The following is a 24,947-nucleotide window of genomic DNA, read 5'->3' as shown; positions in this document are numbered from 1 at the left end:
GTACTTGATAATGTGACATTTTAATGTTCCAGTAAAGGACAATTGTGTCGATTGTGAGGGGTACAGTTGCTGGAGTAATAGTAAGTCTGTGTCATGCGGTGGGGCTGATGGTCGTTTTCTATTTAATCAATAGATCGAGTCACAATATTCCGTTCAGCGTCTTCAATTTGATGTTCCCGTTCAGCCGTATAGCACAGGTCTCCATCGGTAAGATCACGAAAACGGTAAGTGTTACCTAAGGAAGCGAAGGAGCATGATGTGCAGTTGAGTACAGCAAGTTCGGCTGTTTCGGACTGTTAAGATGATGTGGACTGTTGCCTCATGTGGGAAAGTTAAATGTTTTGCGGTTTCTGGAAACCCTGGCTACTGCCCCAACAATCCTGGCGCCTTCACGTTTAGTTACCTTGTAACCATCCTAACCACAGACAATGGGAAATGGTTTCAGTTCGAAGTCGTCGATTTGAGTGCTGCAAGCGCAAGTATTTTTATCGTATTTGGATATCAACAACAGTCGGTGAAGTGGAACAACCGTTTGGGAATGATCGTTGTTAGTCCTGTAAATTTGTGGGCTACGCTGTTGGCTACGTGATTCGTATGGGCAAACTCCTGGCCACACAACGAGAGGTGGTCAGTTCATGAAAAGTTTCGCGTGAAGCACGTCGTTAGTGACTACATTCTGTCGACAAGTCTGGTGAACAAGGTCTCCCTTCGCATCCCTTCCACTCTCTCCGCTTGCCAGCGTGCCCTGTTTCATCTGCTTGGCTTAAGCCCAATGCCCTAAATCAAGAAAGAATTTCCCACCTGCTTCTGTACGTAGCGCTTCTGTGAACGTGAACCTTTTTGTCAGCTTCCTTGCCACTGCTCTGTGGAGCATCGCGATGCATAGATGAACGGTTTCCAAGTGCATTTGAGATTGTCAAGCACAAGAGAGGTGTTCTTAATGTTCCTATGTCCTTCGGATCAGCATGAACAGAATTCGATGCAGCGGAACTGATTTTTCAGCTCATGCAGGTATATGTTTTCGTGCATTGCTTGAATTTTCAAATATATCGCGGGACAACTGAATTCTGGTGTCTACAATCTTGAGCAGTGACGATGTGGGTGGAAACTCTTGAAATTTAGGGTCATGTTTTAACTCAAATCCTATCAAAATGAAATCATTAATGCTATTTAGGATCAGACCTGCAAGCGGAGTGAAGTTACAGTGAATGTGGTCATCAACGTGGTAGCCTAAAAATGCTTCCAATCATTGGTGTAATTCGTCTCGATTTCCCACGCATTTAAGAATCTGGCTAGGTCTCACGATATCAGGTTTTCCGACAGTCATTAAAGAATTATCAGTTGCCCACGTAACTGTGGCAGCGATGAAGTTGAAAAGAAGATCGTGCGAAGTTTAAAAAGATGGCCAAGAACACGAAACGAGCTCAACACTCTCAACTAACTCTGCTCTGGTTATGGCTGTCCATAGCCAGAACAAAGTGACTCTGTGCACTTCCTTGCCTTTGTCTCACTGACATGGTGAGAGTGCTAAATTTTTGATGCAGGGTTGATGTATATGGGGTTGTGATCCCCATGAAAGGAAGGACGTTCAAGTCACAAATTGAAAGTAACACGGCCACCAGGGTAGGAGGAGAGTTGTCACTGGACGAGTTTCTCAACAGTAAGAGATGCAGAGAGGATTACATAGAGTGCTTGGAATAACGTGAGGGAGACTATGGGCAACTCGCACTCCACTCGAGCGTGTGAGTACCACAGATACGTCATTTAGTGCTTCTTTTTTGACCATGTATCCTATGATAGTGAAGCTTTTTGGTATTGGCTATCTGATTCATGAACCATTATTTATTGAGTTTTCACAGAATAGAGAAGGACGTATTTATTGTTCACTCGATGCTTGCTCTTCATTACCTTTTTTTTGGCACCAGTGTCTCGGGAAGAGGAGAATCGAGTCAAACTGAGGTTTGAAAAGGTCACAGGGAAAGATCAGCCGAATTTAACGCCAAGAAAATTCAACGACCTGCTTGGAAATCGTAGGTCTATTCTACTTCCTAGTCAGATCCAGAGTTTCAGTTTGCCTCATCAGATGAAAATGTCTGGATGGGTACGACAATATGAACTGATTTGTGCCGTAACACTTTAAGCTAATTATTCAATAATGTGTTTCAGCAGCTTATGTGAAAGGGTTGTTCAATTACATCGACAAGGATGGGGATGGCAGCGTTAGTTGTAAGGAGCTTTGTGAGGGGATCGAGTCATTTAGGGCTTCTAATACACCTAGTTCTAAACTTCGAGGTTAGCCCTTTCTACCTTTATGGATTTGACAAAGTCTGCTATACTCGATAGCTTGTAATCTCTGCCCACTGGAGCATGTGTCCATGGCTTTACTTATAGTCGACTTGATCTGGTGATTCCATGCAGTTTTGTACAACTATTACGATTCAGACCATGATGGGATGATTTCTCAATCAGAGGTTGCAGATGCTATGAGAGTTGCAAGTGGTGAAGACCTCTCGAATTCCCAACTTGAGAAGGTAAAATTCTCCTGATTGTGCCCATGACTACGTCTACATTTGCATGATCCAAAGACAATGCTCCTCTCGGTGGCCGATTTACTCATTCAACTAGTGAATTGTGTGTTTTCGCCTTTGATTTGCCCCTTTGAACCTCGCTGCAACTATACTCTTGTTTCCTCTTCTGAAATTTGAGCAGAAGAGCTTGAAATAGTGCGCATGAATGGATTCTCTGATGCAGCTTGTGCATTCGATAATGGAGACTTTTGACGTGGACAAAGACGGATTCTTGAACTTCAAGGAGTTCTGTTGCCTAATGCGGAACGCAGGATTGCAATACAACTTATGAATCGAGTGGATAATGAAATCACTTGCTTCACATAACCGAACGGGACATCAGCATCATAGCTACCTACAGAAGGACAAGCCCCATATCAAGTGTATCATTGTCACCGTTCTTCAAAATCGTTTTTGCAAAGATTTTTTATTTATTTATTTATTTATTTTTTTAATTCCACTGTATCTGATTGAGAACCATTACGAAATAGGACGGCGTATAGGATCTCCTCATCCAAGCACTATTCACGGACCTCGATCTGTGAACGTCCAAGTGAGTTCGATTAACTCCCTCCATGATCAGCATTCTTCTGTGGCAGTACAACATTCAACTCTCAATTTCATTCTCTCGCTAAGTACAGTTCTTAAGTTGATCTGTTGTGCAGATACATCGTCTTTATGATTGACAAAAAAACCAGTGTTTGTAGAATAAGATGCCAAGTCATTATAAATGCTTGTCTTATCTATCACTACATCGGGGCTGCGGTTGTTTGAACCCATGATACGGGACGTGTGCTTTCCCAGACTAAAATTTTCTGCAATGTCTCAATTTGCATGCAGTAATGTCTCAGTTCACAATACATGAGTTTGCTAGCTCTGAAAGGATCTCTCATCCTTTTCTGCAATGCTCAACATGTTGCAAACTCTGGTTTGATTCGAATATTTTGTGAAGCTACATGGATGGCTGGTGGTGCGATGTGTATCATTATTAACGTTTGAATCTCTTGGACAGGCATAAATAATTAAGTAGGCTTTCAAGAAGGTTGAGACGCTGATACCCACGTCCATCAAAGGTTCACATGGCAGTAATATCTGCATTTTTTTTATGGAACATTGAGAAACAAGCTTTTAATTGCATAGGAAGTTGAAGTCTGCTGCTGAATGTATTTGTGTGGTATACAAATTGTTTGCACCTGTTCACAATAAAGTGTGAAGAGGCTGACAGGTACTTAATTTATTACTTCTGAACCATAAAAAACTAACAAAGAACTAATTGACTTGCTGGTAGTAAGGATAGTCTTATCAAACATGGTCCCACCCACGCCCAGCTCTTAACAAATCATCAATATTCAGTGTACAAGATATTGTGAGACAAATTTTATGAGCATGTTACTCTTGAGAATGTTTAGAAAGACATAAGAGTAGTAGTAAGTAATACACACACACAAGAGAGTTTCTAAGGGGAGAGAGAGAGAGAGAGCTTCACACAAAAGTCTATTGATCTGGTTGTGTCTCATATACCAAAGGAGAAGGAGAGAGGATAAACAATTCATCTCCACTATATTCCAAATACTGTAGCTATAGTATTTACTATAGACTATAGTAAATATCATGGAGAGCGCCACCTATATTTAATGTTCTCAACACTCCTCTTCACTCATCATAATATTTACATAATATAAAATTTATATAGAATTATGATCTATACTTTTTTATAATCTCGTAAGATGAACAATGGTTGCCTCATTAAAACCTTATTTAGTAAACCTTATTGTATTCAAGGACAAAATCATAGATGAAGGAAAATGAATACAACATCATTTTTTTTAATTATTTAAAGAATTCATTAACTTTTTTATTCAAGAAAAGCAAGTCGTTGCATACCAATGCCATAAGTAAGTTGACGATGGTTGTGCAATGGAAGAGCTTTGGTGAATAGATCAACAAGGTAATTTTCTTAATTATAAGTGCTTAATTAATAATCAAGTTATAGATATAACTAAAATACTTTGAATCAATATGCTTTGTCATGTCACCTTTAATGAAACCAACTTGCATTTGTACAATACAAACACTATTGTCTTCATGCAAGATAGTTGGAGAATCATCATATGAAAATCCACAAGTTGTTTGAATGAATTTATCAATTGATCACAACCAAATAAATTCTTGAGATGCTTAATGTAAGGCAATAATTTTTGCATGGTTGGATGAAGTTGTAATTATAGTTTGTTTCATTGATTTCCATGATGTTACAGCTCTATGTCTTAAAAATACATATCCTATTTGAAATTTAGTTGTTACAATATCCAACCAATTTTGGATCTGTAAATTGTATGTAGTATAATCTCAAGTCTTTAGTACATTTTAAATAACATAATAAATGTTTGATGCCATTCCAATATTGTAATATTAGACGTGCACTATGACTTGCAAGAACACTAATTGCAAATGCAATATATGCTTTTGTAGATGTAGCCAAATATAAAAGTGTTCCAATTGTTGCAAGGTATGGATATTGATCTCCCAATATTTCCTCCTCCTCCTCACATGGACAGTATGGATCATTACCATGACAACCACATCCAACCATTAGTGTTGACAATGGATAAGCATCAATTATATTGAATCTTTGTAAGATTCATCTAATATATGTTAGTTGGTAGAAAAAAATGCTACCACTTGTGAGATGCATAATTTGAAGTACAATGTAGAAAGTTTTTTTTCCTAGCATTTTCATCTCAAATTCATATATAAGTAGGTAAGTAGTTGCGATGCATGCGAATTTAGTACTCACAAGATTAAGATCATCAACATATACAACGATGATCATAAAACTAGTTTTATCTCATTTGATAAATAAACAAGAGATTAGTAGATTACTTACAAACCTATGTATAATTAAATAATCTCAAAGATGTTGTTACCACATGTGTCTAGATTGTTTTAAACCATATAAGGCCTTACATAATTTAATACCATGATATCGTCCTAGAGCAAGTCCATTTGGAGTTCCTGTTTCCAAGCTAGGTGGAACTTTCATATAAATATTTGCATTAAGAGAACCATATAGATATGCAATTATCACATCCATTAGATGCATTTCAAGGATGGCATGAACTGTCATTCCAATAATATATTGAAATATAATTGAATCAATGATTGAAAAATATGTCGATTCATAATCAATGCCAAATCATTGAGTAAATTCTTAGACAATAAGACGAGCTTTATAGAAGGTTATTTGATCTTGAGCATCTTGCTTGCATATTAATACTATCTTATATCTCATAAGGCAAGATGTAAGAGTGTCTACAATTGGACCAAAGACTTTCCTCTTATACAAAGAGACATACTCCTCCTCAATAGTAGTTTTTTTTTTTTTTTTTTTTTTTTTTTCATTTTAACCATTCAGAGCAATGCATTGCTTCTTCGATGGTTTGAGGTTTAAGTTCGTCTTCCTCACAAAAAAAGGCTTTTATAATAATACATGTAAATGATTCATCTATCGTAATAGATGGTCTATTCTAAATATCGTCTAGAGCACAATACAAAATAGATAATTTTTTATTCAACTTATCCTTATTCTTTCCAATTTCAAAATTATTTTTCATAGGAATTGAAGGTACATTATGCATGGATATATCATCATGAATTGATGGTCCTGCAAGATGAGTTGCAGTATATTGAAAAATAATACTAGAATTATTCAGTATTATAGCTTTCTTCTTACGTGATTGCTTATCTCATCCACAACTTCTTTTAGTTGTTGTTGTTGTTGTTGTTATAACTTGAGGTATTATAGTCAATGGAATTGCAATTTGAGTAGGTGGATTCTGAGCCTCATTAATAGGACCTCTTGTAATTCTAAGTGCATCATTGAAGCCATTACGTATTTCATATGTAATCTGTTTTAGATGCAAAATCTTAACAACTTCAGTTTCAATCAAAGATGTCATAGGATCGAGATTCATTGTAAACATTTTCAATGCTTCAAATACAAGTACTTCATTTCTTTGTTGATTGGATACTCTTCCTTGAAGAGATGGAAATACATTCTCTTCAAGATAGTTATTTTGCAAACATGCACATAATAATATGCCACTTGATGGATCAACAATACAAATAATGTTTGGTGAATCAAAACTAACATATATGCCTTCTTGTCGATGAGGTCTAATAGTACAATGTTGAAGTTCTTGTACTCGAATCCAAGCATAGAAACTAAATACTTGTAAGTGAGATACATTTGGAATACGACCTGAAATGAGCTCATGTGGTGAAACAATTTGAAGAGAAGAAGGGAGAGGCAAATTAATGCTACAGCATGTAAAACTGCATGATGCCACATATATGCAGGTAAATTTACATGAAGGAGGAATGGGCAGGTAATGAATTGTATACACTTTATAAATGACCTTGTAAGTCCATTTTGAGTATGTTCATATAGAACACAATATGTCAACTCAATTCCTATTACAATACAATAGTCTTCAAAAGACTTTAATACAAATTCTTTTGCATTATCTATATATAATGATTTTATATGATAATCAAGAAAATATGCCCAAAAATGAATAAGCATAGATATAAGATTGGTAAATACTATGTTTCAGGTTAATAAGAATGAAACATATGATTGTTTACCTGATGCATCAATAAGGACCAAAAAGTAATAAAATGGTCTCGATATTGGATTAATAGGACCACAAATATCACAATACAACCTTTCAAGCATTAGTGGTAATTCTTGTAAGAGTTTCTAAATTGAAGGCAGACTAATTATCTTACCTTGCATGCATGCACAACATAATTCTATAAACTCTACATCTACATACTTTAAATTGTGCCCACTTATACATAGAATGATCTTTCTAAATGATGTGGATTCTAGATGTCTCAATCGTCCATCCTAGAGAAAAGCACGACTCTTTGTGATAGATGATGCAAAATTAAATATAATAGGAGGCCAAATCAAAATTGGATATAAACCATTTTCTGTAGCAAAAGCTTTTTTAACAACTCTATAATTCTTCACAAGAACTAAAACCTCTTTTCTATTTAAAATGGTGGTTGAGACTTGATAACTATTGATATGTACAGCTCGGTAGCTGATCAAACTCCGAGGTGCTAAGGATACAAAAATCGTATGTTTATATTTTATGATGGAACCTGCAGGTAATTTTACCATCGATGTGCCTTTTTAGAAATGAAATGCATTTGCTCTAGCCATGGTCATCATATTTTTAGTTTGCAAAGTTAAAGATTTTTCAATAAAAAAATTGTCTATCTCATCAGATAGTATGTGTTGTTAGTAAATCAATGAGCAGATCATTTGATTCATGATTAGAGGTTTTGTCATTCATATAAGCTTTTAAATCATCAACACCAATTGAATCTATGGACGCATCAATGATATGAACTTCACGAGCCTCAACTTGTAGTTTCTTATCTTCTTAGAATATTTTAATAAAATATTTTGAAGTATGGCACACATGTGCTAAATGTCCAATCATCCCATACTTATCGCAAGAACGCATCTCTGATTTTTTATTTCTACTATATTTAATAGTAGAACATTTATTCTTTCTATATGGGTAGAAATGGTCATGACTATGATTGCCTTGATGCTTATGAGCACGTTTTCCATGTTTATATAATTTTTTCTTAGACTTTGAAATATTAAGTGCATGAGATTCTGGAACTATAGTTCTAATAGGATGAGCTTCCGCATTCCTTAAGAGTAGCTCATTTTGCTTCTGCGCAAGAAGTAGATAGGACATGAAATCAAAATGACTCTGAAATTTCATATGCTTATATTATTGTGCAAGCACAGCAGATATAGGAAGAAATGTAGAGAGAGTTTTCTCAATCATTTCTTCTTTAGAGATGCTTTGTCTACATAATCGTAATTGTGAGACAATACTATACATTTTACTATTGAAAGCATTTAAATTTAGAAAATCCAATACATGTAAATGTGTCCAATTATGACATGCATGCAAAAAGAAAATGGTCTTTTGATAATCAAACCTAGATTTAAGATTCTTCCAAAGTTCTATAAGATCTTCTATTTTTAAATATTGATGTTGTAATATAGGTACAAGATGATGACAAAGGAGAAGAAGTGCTTTTCAATGGATAGCAAGAAGAATAGAAATACTTATTATAGGAGATTCTTCGAACATAATAGCATTTGAGAGTTATTTTATAAATAAATTTACTTTTGTTATTTTTGCCCATAATAGATAATTATTTCCATTCATAATCAATGGTGGAAATAAAAGAGCTTGAAAATGTTGAAATGCACTGATGATAGTTGGAACCATAGTCGAAGCAGTTGAAGATGTTGAAGCACTCATTATAAATAAATCTGTAAAAATAATACAAGCTCAAGTTAGAAAAGTTGAATAAAATGTACCTTAAAATATAAAATCAAATAAAATGATAAAATTGAAATTAAAATAAAAAATATTAATTAATTAATTAATAATATTATTACTATTTTGAATAAGCTTGTAGATTATAGCAACGAAGTAGCAGCAGCAAGGTGGCAACAGCAGTCAATGGCGGCGGCGAGGCAATAATGGTAGTCAATAGTGGCAGCAACAAAGGGGTGGCAGTGATGCGGCAATGGTAGTCAATAGAGGCGGCAAGGCGGCAACGACAGTCAACGGCAGGGTTGATAGTTGTTTAGTGGCAATTGGTAGCTATTTTGGCGACTATTTGGCGATAGGTGTAGGATGTAGAGGGAGGCATGGCTAGAGCAAGTACTCTAAGTAAGTAAGGCACAGAGTGGAGCAAGTGCTCTAAGCAAGTAGCTAAGGTGTGAAGGACCAACAAAAAGTGTAGCAAGATCATGAATTATACACCAAAGTAGTAAAAATCATACATGGAGTAAGAGTAGCAACAAGTTTGAAGAGTCAAGATTAGAGCAAAAAATTGCAATAGTGTATAGGAGCAAATCATATTGATAACATGTTGAGAATGTTTAGAAAGACACAAGAGTAATAGTAAGTAATACAGACACATATAAGAGAGTTCCTAAGGAGAGAGACAGCATCCTACAAAAGTCAATTGATCTGATTGTATTTCATATACAAAAAGAAAAGGAGAGAGGATAAACAATTCCTCTCTACTATATTCCAAGTACTGTAGCTATAATATTTACTGTAGACTACACTAAATATTATGAAGAACACTAGCTACATTTAATGCTCTCAACAATTATCAAGTCATTTGCATACATGCGTCATTTTTTTAAGACTCTTTATTAATATCTATATAATTGGTTCTTATAGATGATAGAAATTCATGGAAATTCATAGAAAATCCTTCACATTGAAATATGTACAATCTTTGATCTTAATTTTATTTTCAACAATAGATACTCATAACATTTATGATTTAACTTATTTTTCAAATTTATCAATTTATTATTTAAATCATTTTTTTCAAGATTTTCTAAATATTCTCAATATATATATATATATATTTGTTAAAAGATTGTGAGTATGTTTACAACTATAAAAGGTTTAATATTACATTCAAAATGTGCATACTTCATACAAGATTTTTAAATAATCTTAATCAAAAATACTTTAAGGAAATATATAATAATCTATTTTAATTATTCCTTGCTAATTTTTTTATTCTTGATAAATAAAGACTCATTTCTTTTATTAAAATTTAACATACATAATAAACATCTAAAAATTCATTCTATAGATATATTCAAAAAACAAAATCTAATTGATAATTAAATAATCTTATGGTTCTTTTTTTAAGAAATATAAATTTTAGCAATGAATCTAAAAGAAACACAAACAAATAATTATGTATGGTTTTTAAAGATTTTGATTTTTTTTGAATTACAAGATTTTTAAAATACATAGTTTAAATAAAACATGATTAAACAAAATAAAAAAATTAAAATCAAAAATAAAGTTTAAAATATCTACAATTCAAGAAACATCATTAAAGCTTTCTATGTAGTGATTGGATTTATAAATGCCTTTAGATGCACCAAGTAGTCATTAAAAAATCTTATAATAGTTCTTTAGGTCTAAAAGCTAATACAAAAGTGTTCTACAACTTGGATACTTGTTTTGCAAAACTAATGGTTTTTTGAAGTTTTCTCATAACCTCTCTAGAAGTTGGATTATATGAAGGTAAGATCAAAGCTATTCTTGGTTTAGTAAATACATTTCTTGTATTATTGTTGTTATTGAAAACTCTCTAATTTCTTTGTATTTAGCAATATCTATTCTAAAATTTGATTATTTTTAATATATATATATATATATATATATAATTTGATACTTTTTATTCTTTGATTATCCATTAATATATTATCTTTTTAAAAAATTAATATTAATTTTTTTTCTTAATAATAAATAAATAAATACTAAACAGATAAAAAAAGAATTATTTAAATTGAAAGTTAATACAAGAAAAAATTATCAATGTTGATATGAATATTGATAAAAATGCATTTCAAAAAATAGCCTAAGGATTTAAATTATTTGCAAACCAAGACAAAGTGAAATTTTTGAAAAGATGTTTATCATAATTTTTATTGATTATAGATGCACACTTCTTTTATTTCTAGTTGTGATGTTTATAATTTACTTAACATCTTTATATAATTTTATTTTCAATCTTTATATATATATATATATGTATTATGAAGACTTGATATAATAGAATAATTTCAGAGCTAACGTTCTATTCCAGTGGTAACTATAAGCTTGTAAATACAAAAAGGAATGATTTTCTTTTTGATAAGAGAATATTATCAATGAGAACATAAATTTAACTAAAATGATATCTATTTCATAAAAATAGATATTAAAAAACTTAAATAATTAAGAGTATTCTACACCTCTTATCTATAAACAAGATCAAGTAGTTTAAATGCATTATTTTAAAATTTTCTCTGAACCATCTTTCTAAAATCATTATTAAGAATTGAATCAATTATTTGTAGTTTTAAAAAAGATGTTTATTAATGTTATGTTCTTTGTTTGAATTTTTAATATTTTATATATTAGATGAAAGCAAGTTTTAGTTTTGGTAGACACAAAAACTAAAACCATGTATGATACATGCATAAATGCTTTTAACAGAAACACATTTGTACAAAAAATAAATACATTAATTATATCTTTTAGTAAGAAGGGCTTCTTTAGATTTTTGAGTGTGTAACAAGTCAATAATATGTAATTCAAGTAGGTTTTTAATGCAAGTCATGCAATTAAATCTTAAGAATAATGCACATAGATTTCAATATTGAACATAAAATGCAAAATAGCATGTTTTAAGCACAACAAAAAATATTGTTTTTTTTAAATACTTTTTTATACCTTTTTAAAGTTTTGTATCAAATGTAGCTGTCAGTTGATTTGTAATTCTGTATACTTAAAATTATTCACAAATGTGTCCAACAACAATTCATGCAATTAAATTCACAATTGATATAATTACTATTATCTTCACATAACACATCTTAATGACAAGGTATTTCTATGTCAATGAAACCAAGTAATTATCTGTATGCAAAAAGTAGAATCACAATAGAAAACAATTATGGAAAAACCAATAAATAAGAGCAATCTAATCATTTTGTTGTTGGACCTAGATATTTTTACAAAAGAAGACTTCGAAAGTAAATTTTATTGTGTTGTATTAAAAATATTAAAAATAATATACATACAATGAGTTGATCACAACACTCACGTGTATCATGCAAGTCAATCTCCAGTCCTCCAGCATTTCAATTAATTCCTTTACCAATTAATTTCATAATAACAGAAGCAATTCCAACCACATTTGTATTCCCATCCCTGAAGAGACGAAGCAAATAAAAAAACAGGGACCGCGGACTTGGCACAAAAGCTTTGTAAAAAAAACCAGTTCAATCTTGTGGGTGCTGCTGCTTGCAGAGCATCCCATGCCAACACACACACACACACACACACACCACACACACTGGAATTTCGCACACTCTGGTAAAAAAAACAAAAAACATAAGACATAAACAGAATCCAAATCCAAAACTAAAACTGCTGGCTTTCCATGATTCATGATCCGTGGTAGCAAGGATTGATTGGGTGGATCGCATTATCGGTAGAGTTTTGACGAAAGCAGCGAGTTCTCTGATTCACGAGCTCACACATCTCTGGGTCTCGCAGTAAAACAATTCGGGGAAAGCCATGGCAACAAACATTCTTGCGCATCGTCTACTCGCAATGCTACGTAGAGGACGTGGTCCATTTCCAGGTGTTGGTGATGGATCGGCAGAACGATATCTTGCTTTGTGACGCAGAAGCCGGTTGTTGAAACCTCGTCTTCTCTGGGATGCTAACATCTATGAGTCGGGCGTTGAGTGTTGAATCATAGATTCATCGAACCTGAATCAATTCCCTCGACTTCGTCAAACCATCGATCCAATCAATGCTGCTGGTAAGAGTTACCCAGAAGATGAGATTCTGAGTTGTGGGTTTCTGAGGTGGTGTTTTTGCTGGAATGGGATTGTTCGTGACAGAACCGCGTCTTTTGGATTGTGACAATGGAGGGTGAAAGCGCGAGGATCTCAGAGGACTCATCCGCGCTCAGGATTCTAAATGAGGTGGAGGCAGCGGCCTTCAAAGGCTTAGTTAGACCTCATTCATGACCAAGCCTGCTTTTACTGAAAAGCATATTTCGACAAAAACAAAACAATAAACAAAACAAAATGGAAGCATAGAAAATGTGAGAAAACCCACAACAACAGCCCTTCTAAACCCTATAATTTCGGTTCAACAAGCGTCAAAAATAAAGTCAAAAGAAATTGTTCTGTTCTGTTCTGTTCTGTTTTGTGTTGATTTTTATTATTTTTATATTTTCCGGTAAGAAATAGAAAGTCTCGGAGAGCGTGCAGGTGGGCTGGTGGTGTTTTAGTGGGGTCTTCAGAAAAGGGGACTCAGTTTTGCGAAAGGATGTTATGAGCGTGAGACAGACAATGAGGCTCAGGCACGTGGGTGGGGCTCTGGGGGAGCAGGAGTTTACTGTGGAGCGTGTTATGTGGAGAGAGAGATCTATGGCTCCCTATTTTACTAGTTTTGCGAGGTTTTTAGGGGTTCGAGAGAACTTGCTTGATTGGTAAGCGAGTTGTGGAGTTAGTCGGGGTTTGGTCAGGGCTTGATATGCATCGCCATAGCCATCACCATCGCAGTTTTTGTGCTGTTGGTGGTGTGGCTGCTGCTTGTGGAGTGTGGATCTTGTGTCTGTCTGTCTGTTTGTTTGTTTGTTAGTTTGATCGTTCTTTGTTTGTTTGTTTTTTATTTTCTATTTTTTATTTTTATTTTTTCTGTTGTCGTTCGGGTGTGGAGTATGTAACTGCCTCTTCTGTGAGCATCGCATTTACATTTGCAAAAATGGAGGCTTCGGCGCCGTTCCCTTACCTGGAAGCTGTGGTAGGGTTTATGCTGTTTATGTACATGTTGGAGACGTATTTGGACATTCGGCAACATGGGGCGCTCAAGCTGTCCAATCTGCCAGCGCCTCTCAAGGGAATAGTTAGTCAAGAGAAATTTGAGAAAGCGCAGGCGTACAGCTTAGACAAGAGCCGATTCCATTTTGTGCACGCGGCTGTGAATATCGTGGAGGAATCGGCAATTCTTCTGCTGGGGTTGTTGCCGTGGGCGTGGGATAAGAGTGGATCGTTAGTAGGGAAGCTAGGGTTTGATGAGAAGAGCGAAATTTTGCAGACGCTTTCTTTTCTTGCGGTGACCACGTTGTGGTCGCAGATACTTGAGCTTCCATTCTCGCTCTACTCCACGTTTGTCATCGAGGCCCGCCATGGCTTCAACAAGCAAACCATATGGTTGTTTTTACGGGATATGATCATGGGGCTGGCTCTCATGATGGTGGTTGGCCCACCCATAGTGTCGGCAATTATCTATATTGTGCAGAACGGTGGGCCATATCTTGCCCTCTATCTGTGGGCCTTTATGTTGCTGTTATCCCTCGTGTTGATGGCCCTATATCCCGTTCTCATCGCGCCTCTTTTCAACACATTCACACCCTTGCCAGAAGGGCAGCTTCGTGCCAAGATCGAGAAGCTGGCATCCTCCTTGGACTTCCCATTGAAGAAATTGTTTGTAATTGACGGTTCTACTCGGTCAAGCCATAGCAACGCCTACATGTATGGATTTTACAACAGCAAGCGCATCGTTCTGTACGACACTCTAATATCGCAATGTAAGAATGAGGAAGAAGTAGTGGCAGTTATAGCTCATGAGCTTGGCCATTGGAAGCTGAGCCACACTATGTACTCGTTCCTGGCCATGCAGGTGCTTACACTGTTGCAATTCGGAGGCTATACGCTTGTTCGGAACTCTAGTGGCCTGTTTTTGAGCTTCGGTTTCTCCACACAGCCAGTGCTTATCGGGCTGATCCTATTCCAGCACACTATTATGCCCTTCCATCATCTTGTAAGCTTTGCTCTCAACCTGTTGAGCCGAGCCTTCGAATTTCAGGCGGATGCGTTCGCCCGCTCATTAGGGTACAGAGAGCCATTGAGAGCTGGCCTGATCAAGCTGCAGGAGGAGAATCTGTCTGCCATGAACACGGATCCGTGGTATTCAGCGTATCATCATTCACACCCCCCGCTTGTTGAGCGATTGCAAGCTCTTGATGAAACGTCCAAGAAAACGGATTAGAACTTACCCCCTTCGGACCGTAGTTGAGATTTGTAGGAATATAGCTTCTTCAGGAGAAAGAAACAAAATGAGCTATGTCCTAGCACATCCACTGTAGAATTCACTGATGAATGACGAATAGTACATGAACACTCATTCTTTAAACAGTAAGAAGCATGGACCTTTCTTTTTCACTTGGATGACAAAATGACGATTAACAGTCTGATAGTGCAATCTGGAGATTTTTTTTTGCAACTGGATTGTAATTGTGCATGTAGAGATGCATTTGGCATCGATTACAAGTCTTGGCTGATCATGTTGGTAATCCGTTAGGGCATCCGGTCTTTTTTGTTTACTCAGGATATTCCGTATACCCAATGGGTTGCATACTGGGAGCAGCTTTTGAGAGCGGTGAAGATGCATCAATTAGCTGTGGCAGCAGCTATCTGCATGTGTTTGTCGGTGTGGGCATGTAGTACACTTTCAAACAGAAAGTCTTAAGGTTGCTATAGCACACAGTAAAGGCCGAAGACTGATCGCGTACGGTTTTCGTTTTATTCATGTGTTCAATTTCGGAGGAACCACACACTAAAAAAATGTCAGATCTCATACCGTTATACCGTTGGGGCTCTTCTAAGTGCTCTGACACCTGTTCAGATCCTTCAATTGACGATGAAACTCAGGCTACACATCGACAAATTTCAGTGTAGGGAGCAATCATCTTCTAAGAAAAGGATTGTACAGCGGCTTGCCGTACGTTATGAACACCGTGTCCCTCCATCTTGAAGCTTGTTCACTCAATTCTACAGGATTGCAGACCCAATGCCTTATTTACACTAACTACTCTTTGAAGATCTATCGGTACAGTGGCCTCAAACCTGATGTTTCGGAGGAGGCTGGGGTAGCATCACCTTGGTGACTGCTGTTGCCGAGCGACGACACAGATCGCTGGTCGTTGCGAAGACTGGGGCTGCGTTGCGCATATGGGGTGGGACGGAACGGCCGCAGGATTATGGGTCCCGAGGTAGGGACCATGTTCTCTGAAATTGGCAATGAAAGGCGTTTCTTCGTTGCCCACGCATTGTCCTTCTCCGGCGTTCTGGGTCGCTGCTTGGGAGTGCTGTGAGAGCGCACCTTAGCTTTGGCAGATTGCGTAGCTTGCATGTAATTCGGAACCGAGGGAGAGCTTGCCAAGCTCTTGTCGTCTCGACTCATGACGGATCCAGCGTTGCTATAACGATTACCGTATCGGGGGCCAGAAGCCATAGACCGAGCTGTTGTGGCGGAGATGGTGCTTCCCCCTTCTTCGATGTCTTCTCTTCTCACGCTGGTGCGAGGACTTGCTGAACGTACGCGCACTGGGGTCGATATATACGCCGAAGGTGGGGTTATCGGAGGATGGAAATTTCCCTGACTTGAGGTTCTCTGCATAGTACTCGGACTGTGGTGGATATGCCCGTTTCCATACGAGTCCGACATGGCTGGGCCGTTGTGAGGGTCAAGATGGTTCATTGAATACATTTCTGTTCTGGAGGATGTTGTTTGAACTGGAGGGGGTGCTTTGGTTTTGTGCGAGGTTTGCAGTTTGTTGAGCCGAGGACCATTGTCAGCGTGTTTTCTTGGCATGTAGTCGTGATGATCAGCACTTTTGACGGAGTAGCTGTCGAACACATCCTTCGAAACGGACGTGGTGTCGAAGACGCGATTTTCCCAGGGCCGCGCTGCCATCCACCGCTCCAGCCAGCTCCATCCCCAATGCGGCTTATCTGGCTCGCAATCTATGTAGAGCTGTGACGTCTGATTCGGGTCCGCCCTCCACAACTGTGTAATCAAGATCGAGAATAAATCGGTTGCACAAAGCACAGGTGCTAACCCGTAGCCTGTGGGTATTGAAACCATCACAAGAGCACGTCTGAAGATACCAGATTTCTTACCTGATGTGAGAAGCCGTATGCCAGTGCTCTTTCCCTCTTCAAGGCTGCCTCCTGTTTGCTCTGTAATTTAGCTTGAATCTCCTCTGCGGTTTGAGTGCTATCATCCCAGCCTCCGTCCTGCAAATTCATCGTTTGGGTGGTTCAAATTCCTCCGAGTTTTGAAATGCTCAAATTTCAATACAAGATCTCACCGCCTGTATTGACAACGCTTGAACATACCGTGGATCTCCTAGGTCGACACTCTAATTGCCTCCGCTCACGTAATTGTCTCTGCACAGCTTGACCTTCCTCTGACATTCGAACTCGCCGTGCACGAACACGGGCTTGCACCCTCACCAGCGCTTGCATGCAACGCAGTGTGATCGTTGCTTGCCGACGCACTGTATGTCCTCGAACTAAAGCTTGCAATCGCACTAATCCTTTCAGAGCTCTCAATGCTCGACGTGCCTGCACCGCAGGCCAAAAAAGAAGTGTGAAAACTAAGTAGAATGAAAGAAGCTCGCCACATGAAATGCATATCCACTTGGGTAAATTCCTGACAGATTTCCGCAATGAAAGCAACAGTAGATCTTTTGAGAAGTATGTATTTTGACGCAATATTTTGAGAATATTGAGCTCATAGTGAAACTTGAGTGATTATTTTCAATTTTGAAGTGCATACTAGATATGCCCGAAATGCTGCTTGTATTCTTGTGGCTGCTAGGTCTTCACGGGAGTAAATGTGTGAGACTATGTGATGCAGGGGAGTGGCACTGCGGCTGGTTGCTCGAGACAAATCCGGCGTCCTGTAGGAAACGAGCCTGTAGTCTTCAGCCTTCTTCTCTGCTGCGCGATCCTGTGTTCCAGTGGAAGATGGCTGATGCGATGACTTGCCAAAACTCCATCTCTTCCTACCCTTCGATTTAAGCTGGCAGCACGAAACAACAGTGTCAGAAATTCATTGGGCAGGGCAAAATATAGAGATGAGATTTGTCTTTATCAATGTCGAATTACCAGAAAGGCTCTTACCGCAGGCGCTTCCACTGGGAGGAAGCCTCCAGCTGGGTCCACAAGTTTGGTCACACTTTTGATAGCATCCTTGTCCTTGTCTCTATCCTTCGAAGGCGACCGAAATGCTTTCTTGACAGCGCTGAACCATGTTAATCCCTTCTTCCCCATTTCTCCACCACCTCCTCCGCTGCAGCAATGCCCACGCTGCACTCCCGTTGAAAACTACAAAATTCAACACCATGAATGTCAGAACGAGAGCTTGAGTACCATGGGTTTGTTTCATAGCACTCAGTTTGTGTGTGTACGATTGCAAGAATACGAAACGCACTACAATGTCCCTTTCCCCGTCCACTTTGTCATTGATACTTGCCATTGTAGCTAGCACCGCCAAGAAACTTGCGCAATACTAAAAGCAGTGATCGGCGACTAAAACCACGATCGAAGCCAAACATTTGCGATAGAATAGAGGAAGCATTGTATGAAAGACGTGCATTATCCATATTTGGCACTATCACGCTACACATTTCCACCACAGAAGAGAGACAGGATACAACGCTTGCATCCGAGATCTAATAATATTGTACGAGTGTCGGCATAACAGCGCAAAATCCGTTGCTACTGATTCCCCAAGAAAAAAATGTACACGGTACTCGTGGAGTGAGACCTGGCGAAGCTGGGACAAGGCGTCCTTACATTTGACCATTTTCCCGCACCGTGTCTTTCCGTGATCAAAGAAACATTCAACACAGTAATATGGAGTAATATGGAGATGTAAGGCTAAACGAGAGGACTTGTCACGACGGCAATATAGGCTTGTTTGCATACAGCATGAACTAGGCACCAAACGACTCAACACCTTCAGCGAGGGCACAGAGGGATCCATGCGTTAGCTAGCAACACTATATGGCCATAGCCAGTTGCAAAAAGAATATGAGGGAGCGAGGCACAGTTGAACCTGGAGCCTCAAAGGCTGGAAAGTGGTTGAAGATGGCCCGCAGGAATCACTCTTTCTGACATGTGGAATCTTAATTTGGGTAAGCAGCGACGAGTAATTGAGATCCTCTGTTACATCATCCACCAACGACACAATACAGAACCTGCGAAGTTCCACCAGTTTGGCGCCAGTTCAAAACAAGTACTGCACACAGGACACCGATGTAGCAGATACCAGGGCCCGCCCTCCACACCAGAACCACATGCTGAGCGCGTCACATCTGTTGAGCTACATGTTCAGCGCCTGCTCTGTTGCAGACACTGTTGTAAGAATGTCGTAAGGCTTCCCCCAAGCAGAAGCCGTGCGGTCAACCCTGAACGACCGCCATCCAACTCTCTCTCTCTTAGTATCACATTGTCATTAGCTGACAAGAAATGGCCTCCAATGAACCTAGGCAGGCTGCGAGCGCCGCCGTCTTCGCAAATGAGGCTTGGAAAAAACGAATCAGTGCCTCCCCGACGTGTGTGCACCGAGATGTAAAAAGACTTCCCTTCAGTGACCTATTCAAGCCAGGTCGGGGTCCGAAGAACCATGGCTCAGGACAGAAAAGGCAAAAGAGTCGGTGGAGTCGTTGCTTCTTGAACTGATACAAATCGCAGGACTGGGCAATGTCGCAGATAATGAGAGGCATGTGCTAGTCGTGCTATCTCTGCCACTTCTGCTCAACGCATGTCTCACACGTCTGGGAGCTCGGACATTACAGGGCCAGGGGGAACCATCTACTACCCCAATTGTTACTGTACATACGCTTCCTCTGCGACCCAACGTGGACGGAATACCCAGCTCAACTGGGCATAAAAACTCCCACGCTCAGACGTAACTGTGAGAGAGATGACGATGGTGCACACACAATATCCAAAAGCACAGTCATGGAAAGACTTCGAGCTCTCGGAATCCAATTTCTTTGCGCAAGATGGAAAATGCCAACCACACGCAAGCGACCACTACCACGTAATCCGTACTCAGGGCAATGAAGGAGGTGACGACCATTACAGTCCTTGCGCGACTCCAGCAACCTCGGTAATGGCGCTATGAGACAATGAGTGTGTCACGACATGAGAGAGGCACAACAAAGCTGGCTACGGTGATTATCAGCCCAGTTGTCATTACACAATGAAGCATATTCACATCTCCTGCACATTGAAATCAATACTACCGAATCTGGGAAAAGAAAAAATAAAAATAAATAAAAAAAATGAACCACGTGGCATTGCATTGGCACAAACACAGACAATGCTGAGTGAGTAAATGCAAACATTTCCTTCTCTTTAGTGCTGTCAAGCACAAGAGGGTATCATTCAAGTTCCAGCATTTGTACAGGACTTTAACGAGATCGATCTTTGCGATTGGTTGCAGTTGACCAGAGAAGATTTATCTGGTGAACCCATCTGCGAAAACTTCAGAGACTGGTCATGACAGTTCCCAAACCCACCCTTTACTTATCTGTCTAATTAAATAAGAAAATTTTAAACGAGGAAATCAAGGAATAAATATAATAACACTTTAAGAAAGCATGAACAAAAAATTCCAGCGAAATCAAAAACGGGATGCGTTAGAGTCGCGAAAATTGTGTGTGTGTGCAGTTCGTTCCAGCGAGCGTTGCGGAAGCAAATCTCGGGGGATAGAGGGGGGAGGGGGGGGGGACTCTGCAAGGCATGATTAGCGACCAGAGCGACGATGGGGAAAGGAAGGATGATTGCTCATGAGTAGGGAACGTGAATCGTGAGGGGCTTGGTGTCCGGGTTGAGGGATAGATAACACGGAACCGCGAGAAAAAGCAACCAAGTCGCGACTTGACTTGATGAATGGTTGTCAGGCTGCAAATGGGCGCGGGGAGCTGCTATAACGCTCCCGACCTTGAATGCCAGTGGCGCCTCCGCGTGGGGCGTGGCTACTCACTCACGCACAAGCGTTGAGATGGATACGGGCTGGGCTCATGAAACTCTGGAGTCGGCAGCCACCGCTCTCTACTTCCCTTCCCTTCCCTGCTCTCGCCAGTGATTTCTGAACAACTCCGTCGCCATCGCCATCGCCGAGGCCAAATCCGGGCTGCAACGGAATCTAGCCTTCCACGGCGAGGCGACACCTTCACGGCCATAGTGTCACAAGTTTACCCAGCTTGATCTCTTACTAGCTAATTCCAGAATTGTATTGAATGAACATGAGCGTGTATGTATGTATGTATTGAATGAACATGAGCGTGTATGTATGTATGTATGTATGTATGTATGTATGACTTTGATGAAATAAGATGGATAATTCTAGAAGTCGTCTGAGAAGGATGTTGTGACATACAAGCTTTTAAAAAAGTTTTGTTCGATCTCGAAGCCATTTTAACCTGTGGGTTCTTTCATGGATTGTTAGTTGATGACAAAAATGTAAAGGAGTCATTGAACATGGGCTTCTGCAGCTGAGTAAGATTTTTTCTGAGGACTTCGGATCTGAATATTGCATGCTCACAGCAGCACTTATTTTCCTTTTTTTATTTTTGTTTTTTTATTTTTTTATTTTTTGTATAAAGTTCACAGGTATTTTTTTTGGTACTACGAGTTATTTTACTGAGAACTTTTTATTTAAAATAAGATGAAGCAATGATCGTATGAAAACTCAAATGGGAGGGAGAGAGATTTATATCTGAAAGAAAATTCTTACAGTAAAAGAAATCAGCACTATTACAAATACCTTAAATCATGATGTATAAAGTGTAATGTGTTAATATCATTGAATGCAGACCGCAATGTTTCACGGTGGTGTTTCATGTCCGTTCGAACTTGTTTAAGATAGCATTCTCCATCATATCGCAATGCGCTCTTAAGAGTAGATAAATATTCAAGATATTTTAAAGCAATGATTTGTTCGTCAAAGTGAGTGGATTTCCATGAGTCCTAGATTGAAGTTTGAAATAAATAGAATAAGATATAGTTCCATTAAATATATTAAACAAATGAAGAGGTATGTACATGGACACTGCAACACACAAGGTGTGACAATGAAAAAAGTAAGCTGTATTCATAATGGTTTCTAACTGTAGAGGAAATATGTCTCATCACATTAATTAGCAATCCGACAACGCAGTGACTTGACGTAACAAAATTCATCTATTATCCTGGAATGACATTTTACCCTCTAATCACTAGACCTGGCAGCCTAATTCCGCGGTCGACTCCACTGATAAATGGAGACTTCGGTTATAAGGTAAGTGGAAAAAGAGTAACGACAGGCAGGCACTATTGCTTCAACATGGAATGTGATGGCCCTGTTAGCAACACTGAACTAAGTCGAAACATATGTGACAAGACGGAGGTGCATTGCCCGATTGTTTTAGACATCCAAGTCTGACAGTATGTACTTGGTGCAGCTACGTGTTGGTCTGAGGGTTAGCCAAAGTGAGCTCATTCAGACAAGTGTTGACGGGATGCGGGAATCCTTGCACGGGCAAAAACATGAAGACGACTTTGAGGTAGAAAAACCATATATTCAGAACACGTAATTTGGAAGGCTGACACTGCCTCCACAAGTAGATCTTAGATTGAACTTTTCAAATATGAGAGTCAAACCTTTGTAGCTAAATACACGTAAATCAATGCATGGACATCGAACCGTACACTTTTAAAATTCACTTTTCATTTTGACTTAAGTCGAATTTCATTACTTAAGTTCAACTACAATGAAGCCCAGTAGAAAATCGAACTGGCGTATATGTGATTACACTAAGGGAGGTCAACTCCATCTACTGTCCAAGCTCGGCCTTCTTCTTCGCCCACAATCTATCCAAGGCACTGTCGGCATCACCCTGCACAAGAAACAAAACAAATTCAATTTTCGAATCTCCCTTTGCAAACTACTTCAGATACAAATGTCAAATGCCAAACCCTAAATCGCCTAATCGAAGAAAGACCGAAACCCTAACTAAACGTGGTCATGCATCCTGAGCAATACATTTTCCATTTCAGGACATACTGCGCTTGGACAGAAACCTACTTCCAGACACTTACCCTTAATCACCCCGTAGACACATTTAAAAAAAGACAGATCCTCTAACATCGTCACAACATGAAGTCTACAAGTGGGACGCGTTAAAAATTGACTGCAAAATCAAAACGTATACCCACCTGAGCACGAACAAACCCGCATAGGGCGAAGGTGGTGAACTGCCCGGTGTAGACACCATTTTCGTCAACATGACCCACATTGAGCTGAACTGAGGCAACATCCTTGGAAGTGATCAACCTGTTGGTTGAAGAACTGCAAAAAGAAAAAAGAAAAAAAAACACCAAAAAAAAAAAAAAAAAATACCACAATTAAAGTTAACCCCTAAAATTGCAGCATCAAAACAAACCGTGCGGACCCAAGCCCGTACGTATAAAGAAACAAATCAAACCCTAAAGGCGAAATCCACACGGAGAAGCAGAACAAAGCACGGATGTTAAGAAAAGAAGGAAACATCCAAATGAGGCATACCATCGCCACTATGCTACTTTCAGGGCCGAATCCGGAATGAATCTAGGGTTTATCAAATAGGAGGAAAGTAGAAGTAAGAAAAACTCTAAATGGGGGGAAGATACGACGATGAAACAAAAAAAACCCACCACTTCCTGGGGATGTAGAGATCCACATTGTCGCCCTCCTCGTTCTGCATGGTGCGAAATCGGCGAGATCAGCGAGACGCAGAAATTGAAAGACGAGAGAGAGGCTTGCGAAGCATACACAGCGACAACGAGTGTGTAGATAAAGGGGTCTTTCGTGTTAGGGTTTGAGGCTTTATCCTGGCGTTCTGGGGAAGGCCCGTTGAGCACATTGTGAACTCCGGGAACAGAACCAAACGCGGACCTGATAGACTATACTTCTTTGGGAACGTTTCGTGGGAACTTGACGTTCGATTCCAAACGGAGGTTTGAGGCCCATTTCTCTTCGTCGAACACATGCCAACGCTTTTACTTATTGAAACCAAATGTTCATGTGATTTTTTTTTAATTGCACATGGAAAATTAACCAATGCTTCCATGCGCAAGGGAATTATATTTAATCTAAAAATAAGATTAGAACAAAGATATGAGTATGAAATGTTCGATCTCACAAAACAACCAAGTAATTAAATGGATGAGCGATGCATATTTTCAAGAAGAATTAAAAATTTAACTATGTATTTAAATTTTTTTATTTTTTTCTTACAAATTTTAATGTTTTGATTATTATTATTCATTAATACATATATATATATATATATGATATTTTTTTAATAAGTATACTTATATGTACATGTATAATATTACATAATAAGTAAAATAGAATGCTTATGTGTGTGTGTGTATGTATATATATATTAAAACATAATCTGGTAAAATCAAATAAAAATAATAGACATGTCCCACAAACTCATTGCATAAATATCTGTATTATTTATTATACCAAGACAAATGTATGTATTTATGTATACATGTGTTCTTGTTTAGGTACATTTTTTGGGAATAAATTTTGTATGATGTCAAATCAAAGCAGGTAGTTTTCAATGAAAAGTATCTCAACAGTTGATGACGTTTTGTTATAGTATTCAATGCACACTATGTAAATCAAATAAAAAATTAATGCACAAAGACATACTTACATAAATATATGTTATTTTTGATTTTGTTTTTTATATCATTCCTATCGTATCATCTCCTAGTTCATGAAGATTTAAATAACTTGTTATTTACTATAAACATGTTCCAAAATTATATTTGGTGTTTTCTTTTTAAGAATACAACATACGGTAAAATAATACAGGTTTGAAATAAGA

At 38.4% G+C, this 24,947-nt stretch overlaps 4 protein-coding genes across 12 annotated transcripts; 2 read left to right on the top strand and 2 right to left on the bottom strand.

Annotated features, from left to right (window-relative positions):
- The first annotated feature begins 354 nt into the window (after positions 1-354).
- On the top strand, positions 355-3,319 carry LOC112289456 (uncharacterized). 7 transcript variants are annotated; one of them, XM_090255045.1, is made up of 6 exons: positions 355-700; positions 1,545-1,742; positions 1,926-2,030; positions 2,167-2,292; positions 2,419-2,531; positions 2,752-3,319. In XM_090255045.1, exons 2-6 carry the CDS (start codon positions 1,715-1,717, stop codon positions 2,857-2,859), a joined length of 480 nt encoding a protein of 159 aa, XP_090111171.1. In that variant the 5' UTR covers positions 355-700; positions 1,545-1,714; the 3' UTR covers positions 2,860-3,319. The 7 variants fall into 7 exon arrangements, with proteins under 7 accessions (XP_090111171.1, XP_073393675.1, XP_073393674.1 ...); XM_073537574.2 differs by lacking the exon at positions 355-700 and adding an exon at positions 707-1,011 and having other exon boundaries at positions 2,170-2,292; positions 2,479-2,531; XM_073537573.2 differs by lacking the exon at positions 355-700 and adding an exon at positions 707-1,011 and having other exon boundaries at positions 2,170-2,292; positions 2,470-2,531.
- Positions 3,320-13,501: 10,182 nt separating this feature from the next.
- LOC112289793 (CAAX prenyl protease 1 homolog) lies at positions 13,502-15,473 on the top strand. Its single transcript, XM_024535391.3, has one exon. It carries the CDS (start codon positions 13,985-13,987, stop codon positions 15,269-15,271), a length of 1,287 nt encoding a protein of 428 aa, XP_024391159.1. The 5' UTR covers positions 13,502-13,984; the 3' UTR covers positions 15,272-15,473.
- Positions 15,474-15,783: 310 nt separating this feature from the next.
- On the bottom strand, positions 15,784-20,220 carry LOC112289792 (protein IQ-DOMAIN 18). Of its 3 annotated transcripts, none has more exons than XM_024535389.3 (6): positions 19,130-20,220; positions 18,193-18,396; positions 17,846-18,091; positions 17,404-17,631; positions 17,185-17,301; positions 15,784-17,071 (listed from the first exon to the last, which is right to left on the bottom strand). In XM_024535389.3, exons 2-6 carry the CDS (start codon positions 18,340-18,342, stop codon positions 16,106-16,108), a joined length of 1,707 nt encoding a protein of 568 aa, XP_024391157.1. In that variant the 5' UTR covers positions 18,343-18,396; positions 19,130-20,220; the 3' UTR covers positions 15,784-16,105. The 3 variants fall into 3 exon arrangements, with proteins under 3 accessions (XP_024391157.1, XP_024391156.1, XP_024391158.1); XM_024535388.3 differs by lacking the exon at positions 19,130-20,220 and adding an exon at positions 18,839-19,118; XM_024535390.3 differs by lacking the exon at positions 19,130-20,220 and adding an exon at positions 18,868-19,034.
- Positions 20,221-22,783: 2,563 nt separating this feature from the next.
- LOC112289352 (small ribosomal subunit protein eS21y) lies at positions 22,784-23,892 on the bottom strand. The gene is made up of 3 exons (XM_024534504.3): positions 23,758-23,892; positions 23,281-23,413; positions 22,784-22,961 (listed from the first exon to the last, which is right to left on the bottom strand). Exons 1-3 carry the CDS (start codon positions 23,805-23,807, stop codon positions 22,899-22,901), a joined length of 246 nt encoding a protein of 81 aa, XP_024390272.1. The 5' UTR covers positions 23,808-23,892; the 3' UTR covers positions 22,784-22,898.
- Positions 23,893-24,947: the final 1,055 nt, after the last annotated feature.

Source organism: Physcomitrium patens, chromosome 12, assembly GCF_059467195.1.
Source record: "Physcomitrium patens ecotype Gransden chromosome 12, ASM5946719v1, whole genome shotgun sequence".
Classification (NCBI taxonomy): domain Eukaryota; kingdom Viridiplantae; phylum Streptophyta; class Bryopsida; order Funariales; family Funariaceae; genus Physcomitrium; species Physcomitrium patens.
The sequence above is the reverse complement of the archived record's forward strand: the minus strand, read 5'-3'. Positions and strand labels throughout refer to the sequence as shown.

Excerpts from the sequence above, each read along its gene's own strand:
- LOC112289792 (XM_024535388.3), bottom strand. The coding sequence starts at position 19,057 with ATGGATCCCTCTGTGCCCTCGCTGAAGGTGTTGAGTCGTTTGGTGCCT. Across the intron at positions 18,092-18,192 it reads TCCCAGTGGAAGCGCCTGCG|CTTAAATCGAAGGGTAGGAA; the intron begins GTAAGAGCCTTT and ends TCGTGCTGCCAG. Across the intron at positions 17,632-17,845 it reads CAGCATTTCGGGCATATCTA|GCACGTCGAGCATTGAGAGC; the intron begins GTATGCACTTCA and ends CCTGCGGTGCAG.
- LOC112289793 (XM_024535391.3), top strand. The coding sequence starts at position 13,985 with ATGGAGGCTTCGGCGCCGTTCCCTTACCTGGAAGCTGTGGTAGGGTTT.
- LOC112289456 (XM_090255045.1), top strand. The coding sequence starts at position 1,715 with ATGGGCAACTCGCACTCCACTCGAGCGT. Across the intron at positions 2,293-2,418 it reads ACCTAGTTCTAAACTTCGAG|TTTTGTACAACTATTACGAT; the intron begins GTTAGCCCTTTC and ends GATTCCATGCAG. Across the intron at positions 2,532-2,751 it reads CGAATTCCCAACTTGAGAAG|CTTGTGCATTCGATAATGGA; the intron begins GTAAAATTCTCC and ends TCTCTGATGCAG.
- LOC112289352 (XM_024534504.3), bottom strand. The coding sequence starts at position 23,807 with ATGCAGAACGAGGAGGGCGACAATGTGGATCTCTACATCCCCAGGAAG. Across the intron at positions 23,414-23,757 it reads CTCTACATCCCCAGGAAGTG|TTCTTCAACCAACAGGTTGA; the intron begins GTGGGTTTTTTT and ends TTCTTTTTGCAG. Across the intron at positions 22,962-23,280 it reads GCGGGTTTGTTCGTGCTCAG|GGTGATGCCGACAGTGCCTT; the intron begins GTGGGTATACGT and ends TTTCTTGTGCAG.